The sequence below is a fragment of the Elephantulus edwardii genome, unplaced genomic scaffold, assembly GCF_000299155.1.
Source record: "Elephantulus edwardii isolate Elephantulus edwardi_28Jun2011 unplaced genomic scaffold, EleEdw1.0 scaffold00018, whole genome shotgun sequence".
In the NCBI taxonomy this organism is placed as follows: domain Eukaryota; kingdom Metazoa; phylum Chordata; class Mammalia; order Macroscelidea; family Macroscelididae; genus Elephantulus; species Elephantulus edwardii.
Genome location: NW_006399768.1, coordinates 10452678 through 10461464, shown reverse-complemented (window position 1 = coordinate 10461464; position 8787 = coordinate 10452678). Strand labels below are relative to the sequence as shown.

The 8787-nt window shown below is 36.1% G+C and overlaps 1 protein-coding gene across 1 annotated transcript; it reads left to right on the top strand.

Annotated features, from left to right (window-relative positions):
- The first annotated feature begins 7717 nt into the window (after positions 1-7717).
- Positions 7718-8038, top strand: LOC102850090 (NADH dehydrogenase [ubiquinone] iron-sulfur protein 5-like). The gene has a single exon (XM_006882223.1). The coding sequence runs from the start codon at positions 7718-7720 to the stop codon at positions 8036-8038; it is 321 nt and encodes a 106-aa protein (XP_006882285.1).
- The last annotated feature ends 749 nt before the right edge of the window (positions 8039-8787 follow it).

Below are 8787 nucleotides of genomic sequence, written 5' to 3'. Positions count from 1 at the left end.
AGATCAAAGGTTACATAATGGAGTGGACCTGGGGGGTGGGATTGTAAAACAATGGAATAATTTTTCTTTTACTTTTCCAAGAAGGTAGCTTTAGTAGAGGAGGGTTGGGAGGAGAGAAAAGTGCAACAATGAATGAATGGAAACCCAAAGTCTCTGTAAATTTTCATTGAAATTAAAAATAAATTGGAAAAAAAAGAAAACCCTCAACAAAACTTCAAAGAGGTCCTTTGCAGATTTACCCAATGCAATTCATCCTTTGATATCTTGACTGATGCTTCCATGGATAGCATCCATTGTGGATGCAAATAAAATAAAATCATTAACTTTACGAAGTTACTTATTTTTTCCAATTGTGAAGATTTTATTTTGACATGCAAACCATACTGAAGGCTGTAACACTTGATCTTCATCAAAACGTGCTTCTATAATTTGCTTTCAGAAAGCAGTGTTTTTGTTGCTGCCATTTCTCAAAAAAAGTCACGAAAAGTGAATATGAGTGAGGTGATTTTTTTCTGCCACCGTTTTCTCCCTAGACTTTTTATTTTACTTACTGGAATTAATAAAAATGGAATTGTAATCCCCAAAGGAAGGCTAAACCTTACCTGTGAGTATTATTTGGTTTGTAAATGATTTATTTTTCCTTCTTAGAATGTAAAAGTTGGGAGCAGAAAAGAAGGATTAGTAGTTGAAAAACATGAACTTGGTGACAGAAATGAACCTAGAGATAGAACGATAGAATTTTGCACAATGCACAATTTATTCATTTGCAAATATGTGTTTTAAGAAACATAAATGCAGGGTATACACATGGATTTCACCTGATGGGATGCATAAGAATGAGATCAATTACATCTGTGGAAAGAACTACTTGGAAATCTCAATATCAGCTGTGAAAACTGGGCCAGGTGCTGATTGTGGAACATACCACCAACTACTAGTATGCAAGTTCAAGCTGAAGCTAAGGAAAACTAAATCAAGTCTACGGAAACCAAAATATGGCATTGAGTCTATCCCACCTGAATTCCAAATCCATTTCAGGAACAGGTTTGAATTCTTGAACATGAATGAGTGAAGACCAGATGAACTGTGAGAGGATGTCAAGAATATCTTCCTGAAAGAATGCAGAGGGTCATTACAAAAAAAAGAAGAGAAATAAAAAGCAAGATAGATGTCAGAAGAGACTATGAATCTTGCACTAGAGAACTGAGAAGCCAAAGCAAAGGGAAAAATTCTGGATATTAAAGAGCTGAACATTAGGTTTCAAAGGGCAGCACAGGAAGCCAAAGTAAAGTATTATAATGACATGTGCAAACAGTTGGAATCAGAACATCCGAGGGGCCCAACTTATCAGCATTTCTTAAACTGAAGGAACTGAAGAACAAATTCAAACCTTGAGTTGCAATATTAATGATGTTTTGGGCAGAATATTAAGTGATCCAGGAAACATTAAAAAAGATCGAAAGAGTATACAGAGACATTGTACCCAAAGGAATTGGTGGACAGAGAATTTCATGAAACAACATATAAGCAAGAGCCTGTGGAGACGAAGGAAAAAGTACAAGCTGCTCTGAAGGAATTGGAAAAAAACAAAAACAAAAACAACAAAACCAAAGCAACCCACACAACAAAGCCCCAGGAAATGACGGTATACCAATTAGCATATTTCAACAAACAGCCCCTACCCTAGATGTGCTCATTAAATTGAGCCAAGAAATCTGGAAGACAATCACATGGTCAACTGACTGGAAGAAATCTCTATTTGTTCTCACTCCAAAGAAAGGTAACCACACTGAGTGTAGAAATTGTCGTACAATATAATTATTATCAAATGCAAGCTAGATTCTGCTGAAAATTATCCAAAAATGATGGAAACAGAGGATCAACTGAGAACTACCAAAAGTGCAGGATGGATTTAGAAGAGGCCATGGTGTTAGGTATAGTGTAGCTAATGTTAGATGGATCTTGGCTGAAAACAAGGAATACCAGAGGAATGTCTATTTATGTTCATTGACTATGCAAAGGCATTTGACTGTGTGGACCATAGCAAACTGCCGCTCACTTTAAGAATAATGGGAATCCCAGAATGTTTGATTATGCAGTCATCAGAACAGAGCAAGAAAACACTACATGCTTCAAAATTGGGAACTGTGTATGCCAGGGATGTGTCCTATCTCCATACCTTTACAGTCTATATGCAGAACAAATTACCTGGGAGGCTGGGCTCTATAAGAAGAAATGTGGCATTAGGCTTGGAGGAAGACTCATCAACAATCTGCATTATGCAGATGACAGAACCCTGCTTGCTGAAACTGAGGAGGACCTGAAGTGTTTGCTGCAGTAGGTCAAGAACTGCATGCACCCTTCAATATGGATTGAAGAACAATATCAAGAAAATAAAGATTCTCACCACTGGGCCAATTGACAGCATCATGATAGATGGTGATAAGATTGAGATTGTTAACTACTTTAGTATTCTTGGTTCTACAATCAAAACTCTTGGCACCAGCAGCCAGGAAATTAAAAGATTAATTGCATTGGGAAAGTCTGCTGTCAGAGTCCTCTCCAAAGTACTGAAGAGAAACAATGTCAGTCTGGAGGGTAAGGTGTGCCTTACTCAAAGACTAGGGTCTTTGTAATTATTTACTATGCATCAGAGAGCTGGACAATGACTAGGGATGATAGAAGAAGAATTGATGCCTTTGAGTTGTGGTGTTGGAGAAAGGTATTGAATAGACCAAGAGAACAAAGAGATTTGTCTAGGAGGGAGTGAAACCAGGCTACTCCTTGGAGGAAAGGATTCTGAAGCTTCATCGGACATACTTTGGCCATATTGCAAGGAAAGACCGACCTGTTCCTTGAGAGAGTGGTGGGACATAACGGGAGAGGAAGACCCTCAAAGAGATGAATTGTTTCAGTGACTGGGGTAATGAGAGTAGGTGTGTCAGACAGTGAGATTGTCGCTGGATAGAGCAGGGTTTAGGGTTTTTGTACATAGGGTCACTATGAGTCGCAGGTGACTCGACAGCACATAACAACAACAATAATAACAAGTTTATGCTTGAGTAGGATAGATCCTAACTTTATTCCCATGTGAGAAAAAGGGAGAACAGAGAATGGATATAGAATAAGACACATTTTACACCTCATTATAAGATAATCTGTCTGTATTTGTACTTCTGGACTTCAGAGCTATGAGAAAAGAAACTTTTATTCTTGTTTTTAATTTATTTGCATACATTAATCCATACACTTTGCATTTCATTTATGTACATTGTGTTTTATACTTTCATTTACGTTGTTTTTCATTACAATCATTCGTATATACTATATTTTATATGTGTAATTACTATTGATCTATGCCTATTATTACCCCATCTTTTCAAATCCCTGTTAAATGTTTCCTATTCTTTCACCCACCCCATCCACACATTAAACACCGATCTCTGCTCTCTCTGATCACCACCTATTCTGCTTTCGTACTAATTTTCACCATTCCCATTGTTCTACCCCTTCTTACTTTCTCTTTCTCCTTTTATGCACATTTATGAACATTTATATTTTATTTACAAAGCCTATCCTGCTTGCAAGTCTATCTTAATCAGGGAGCTCCACCAAAACCTGTCCACAATGGGAAAGCTTTTTGGAATTTGACAGTTGTTTTTTTGTTTTGTTTTTGTTGTGTTTTTTTTTTTTAAATTTTGCCAGTGGGAAAGAATAATAGGCATGAACAACATAAACATTTATGCACATCTTCCTTAGTTATCCATTTATTCTTAAAATAATGATCTAATACAGAATTTGTACTCATGAGACTGAGTTATTAGCATACTGCTCTTTAGATATGTTGTATTTTCATTTTTGTTCATTTCAGGCAATTTCTTAATGTCACTTTTTGTTTCTTCTATAACCCAAAAAAATGATCAAGTAAGGTGCTATTTAGCTTCCATCTTAGTGTTTTTCCTTTTTTTTTTAATGCTTTATCCTCTTCTTGTTAATTTCTGGTTTTATGGCATTGTGGTCTGAGAAGATACTTTGTATTTTTTCAGTATTTTTTTAAATTGTTGTGGCTTGCTTTGTGTCCTAATACATGATCCATTCTGGAGAATGTATCATATACACTTGAAAAGGACTTGAATTGAGTTTTAGTTGAGTGAAGTACCTTGAATAGGTCTATGAGTGAAACACCTTGAATAAGTCTGTGAAGTTAAGTTGGCTAATTGTATAGTTCAGTTCTTCTGTATCTTTGTTGAGTTTATTTAAATTTTACTTGTTCTTTGTTGAGAGTGATGTGTTAAAGTCTTCTATCACTACTTCAGTACTGTATATTTCTTTCTCCAAATCTGTTAATGATTGTTTTATGTACTTTGCAAGTCTGACATTTAGTGTGTAGATGTTAATGACGGTTATTTCTTCATCATCTGTTATGCCTTTAATCATTATTTAGTTCCCCTCCTTATCTTTTATGGTGGCTTTAATCCTGAAGTCTTTTATAAGAGATAATATTGTCACTCCTTTTTTTTTTTTTTGGATGACCTTTGCTGGTATATGTTTTTCCAGCTTCTAATTTTTAGTCTATCTTTCCCCTGGTTTCTTAGTTATGTCTCTTATAGGAAATATATTCTAGGCTTTGTTGTGTTTTGAGTTTTGTTGTGTTGTGTTGGCTTTTTTAAAAAAAAAAACACAAAATTATTCTGCAACTCTTTTTCTTTTATATCCTGCTAGTAAACCTCTGACATTAAGTTATGATTATTGACAGGCCAGATTTTATCACTGTCATTTTGTTGTGCTCTTTTTCTGTTGGTGCTAGTTACACTATTCCATCCGCTTGTCTTTGCTGTCTTTCTGTGAAGGAACTCTCAATATTTATTATAGAATATGCCTTCTTTTCTTGAATTCCCAAAGTTCTTGTTTTTCTGCAAATAACCTAATTTCTCCTTTATATTTGGACACCTTTGATTGGTGCATGATCCTCAGTTGACAAATATTTTTATTCAGCCTTCTGTATATGCTATCCCATTGTCTCCTTACTGGCATAGTTTTTGCTGAGAAATCAGAGCTTAATCTAATTGGTTCTGCTTTTTAAGTGACTTTTTCTCACATGGCTTTTAGTGTTCTATCCTTATTTTTTTTATTTTGGAGAATTGACTATTATATAACTTGATGTTTTTCTTCTAGAGTCTAGACAGTTTGGGGTTTTAATTGAACTACTTAAATGTGAATTGCCTCATTTTTAATGATACATGGGAAGTTTTCTTCTAATATCACACAATTTTCTTGGTGGTTCCACTGCTCCATCTCTTCTGGAATTTCAGTCACGTCTATATTGATCTAGTTAATGTTATCCACATGATTATAATACTTTCTTAAGGTTTCTTCCATCTTCTTTCTATTTTGTCTTCCAATAAGTCCCTCTTGTGTTTCTTGTCTTCTAGCTCATCACCACTTTGTTTCACCTCTGCTATTCTGCTTTTTGTCTCTCTAGCACATTGTAAAAGTCTCCTATTTCAGTCTTGATATTCTGGATTGTGTTTTCATGCATTTCTGTTGTTTCCAGTCATGTGATAGTTATACTCTATCTTGTGATGATTTTTTAAATTCTTGTACCTCTTTATCTACGGTTTAAATTATTTTTTTCCATCATTTGTAATTTCATGTCAGTCAATATATTTCTTCTGCCTCCTTGTCACTGGTGTATTCACTGGGTGTTCAGTCGGTCTGCTTTTTTTAGGAGAAGACTTGTTTTGTTTATTCATAATGTTTGAAGCTGTCTGCTGCTTTCTTGACATTATGTAAAGTTCTTCTTGCTATGCATGAGACAATTTCTACTGTGTCTAAGCAGGGTGTTGGCAATTCCTTATTTTTATGATGCTGTTAATAAATTATAGATTTTACATGTTGCCTCAGATTAGGTTTTCCAGTAACAATCTTTCCTGCAGGTTGTCTATGGATGGCTCTTTTCTTTGTTTCCTATGGGAAGCTACTCATCACGGTGTCCTTTGAGGCACAGGGAGCTGAGGTATCTCCATTTCTCCAGATGTGGTGAGCTTACTTTTCTGTCCTGTCCTGTAGTTTGATGGGTAGGGATGGGGTGGTTTCCCCCAGGGGTAAGCAAAGTTGCAAGAGTGTTACCCAAGATATATTGCTCAGAGAAAAGACCCAGGAAAGCAGAAAGAGATCAACTATGTCATTCCAAGTTTCAATAGTTGATAATGGCCATGGACCTGTTCCCTATCTCAGAGCTGATTGAGGGGGATCTATTCCTGCTGGAACAAACAAAAGCTCACTAAAGTGACAAATTACCACCATACCATTCCCAGTTCTTGGTAGTTGTTAATGTCTGCGTCTTGTATCTGTATCTCCTCTCTTAAAGTCATGGGTTGGGAAGAGTATTATTCCCTCCTGAGCAGATAAAGGTTCAGTGAAGTGACAAGCTCTAAACAGTACAGTTCCCAATTCTGATTAGTTACTAATGTCCAAGTTGAGTACCTGTGTCTCCTCTCCCAAAGTGACTGGTTAAGAGGGCAATTTTATTCTTTAAAACCACCCATTTTGTGGTCTTTTTAAAAAGAATATCTCTAGAAAATTAAGACTGAGAAGGGAGACAGGACGATGTAATGGTCATTGATTTGTAATGCAAAACCTGTCTTAGAAGAACATAAGCTTAGAAGGCCTATCTCATAAAATGGCAGACAAATACAGTAAAAAACTTGCACAATCTGAAGAGGATAAAATTGGTGAATAGGACTTATATCCCTGTGCACATAAAAAAAATCTAATAGGATGAAAAGAAAACCTGCTGACTGGGAAAAGCATTTGGTAATACCATCTCAGAGAAGAATCCCGCAACGAAAGTTTATAGAATACTCCTGGGCCTCCAGAAGAAAAAGACTTTTAATTAAATGACAAAATGGGCAAAAGACAAGAAAAAATTTTTAGCAGAAGACATTTGGATGGCTAACAGACACATAAAGATGTGCTCAAAAATCACTGCAATCAGAGCGATGCAATTCAAAACAACAGTAAGATACTATTTTACCCCAGTAGCAATGACAAAGTTTCGTAGGGCAGCAAGCAATAAATGTTGAAGAGTATGTGTAGAGATGGCAACCTCTCTTACACTGTTGGAAAGATTGTAAAATGTTGCAACCACTTTGGAGGACAGTTTGGCATTTCTTCAAAAAGTTGTACATATAAACTTCATATGACCTACCTTTTCCATTACTAGGAATATACCCTGCAAAAATCAAAACCGAGACACAAACATTAATTTGTACACCAATGTTCATAGCAGCATTATTTGCCATTGCAAGAACATGGAAACAGCCCAAATGTCCATGTTTGGTTTTGTTTTTGTGGTACATTCATACAATGGAATACTAAGTATCTCTCAAAATTGACGATTTTGAAAAAATAACCCAACTCTTCTTGACTCAGGAGCAACAGGAGAGCATTATACTGAGTGAGCTAACTCAGTCTTTTCATTCTTTTTTTTTTACATTTTTAATTATTATTTTCAATGAAAATTTACAGAGTCTTTGGATTTCCATTCACCCATTTTTGCACTTTTCTCCCCTCCCAACCCTCCGACCTAGTATACAGTCTTATAAGGACAAATATTTCATAAGACCATTACTATGGGCGGCAAGTGCCGGTGTCGTAAGTGACTATACTATGGCAGAGGAGATCGAGAAGACCAAGGGCTCTCCTCTTGTACGCCATGCTTTTTACTGATGTGCAGAAAAGGCTGAACATTAACATAGACCTATGGTTGACAATCCAAAGTGCAGAGCAACCTTACAGGCTTTCAGCCCGATGCCATGCTTTTGAAAAAGAGTGGATAGAATGTGCTCATGGGATTGGTGGTATCCGGGCAGAGAAAGAATGCAAGATTGTGTATGGTGATTTCAGAGAATGTTTGCTTCATCAGAAAACGATTAAACGGATGGCTGACATCCGGAAGCAGAGGGACAAGCTGATAAAGGAAGGGAAGTACACACCTCTACCCCACCACTTGGGCAAGGGAGAGCCCCGGCCCTGAGCTGAGCACCTGCAGATCTTCACTAGAAAGATTCTTAAATGAAAACTTTGTGAAAGTGTCTAAAATAAAAATCGATTACTAAAAAAAAAAAAAAGACTATTACTGTGATAATAGAAGAATAGTTCATAAATATGTATGGGGACCAAGCTTGGGAGAGAGGGAGCAAAGGGTTAAGAATGGGTAAAATTGAAATCATAGGGTTGTACATTTTGGTGGGTAGAAGGAGAAGGCAAAGGAAAGAAGAAAGATCTGGTGGGTACCTGAAAAGACAGGGTAATGATAGACATAATACTATGGTGATTAATTTTATATAACATAATATATGGAAACGAATGTATGAAACACAATATGAGTGAAAAATAGTGTGGAACACAATGTACATGAACTTTGTAAGCATACCAATATAAAATAAAAATTAAAACAAATATGTTACTTAGACTCATATCCAAAGAATAAGCTACTTATTTTCTACTTTAAAAAACAAAACAGAAACAAAAACAACAAGAACAATAAAAACAGTAAAAAACCAAATACCACTACAACAACAAAACCCCCTTGTCTTAATTATTAGCCAAGAGTTTGATGGCCCAAATAAACCTGTGAAGACAGGCCTAGTTATCTGCTTCTGAAAGATAACAGTCTTGAAAATCCTGAAATTTCTTTTCTGCATTCATGGTTAACATGAAATAGAATTGACCTAATTCTCTTAGCAATGACAAAAGCCCTGATTGGAGAATGATTGCCCATTG

Excerpts from the sequence above, each read along its gene's own strand:
- LOC102850090 (XM_006882223.1), top strand. The coding sequence starts at position 7,718 with ATGCTTTTTACTGATGTGCAGAAAAGGCTGAACATTAACATAGACCTA.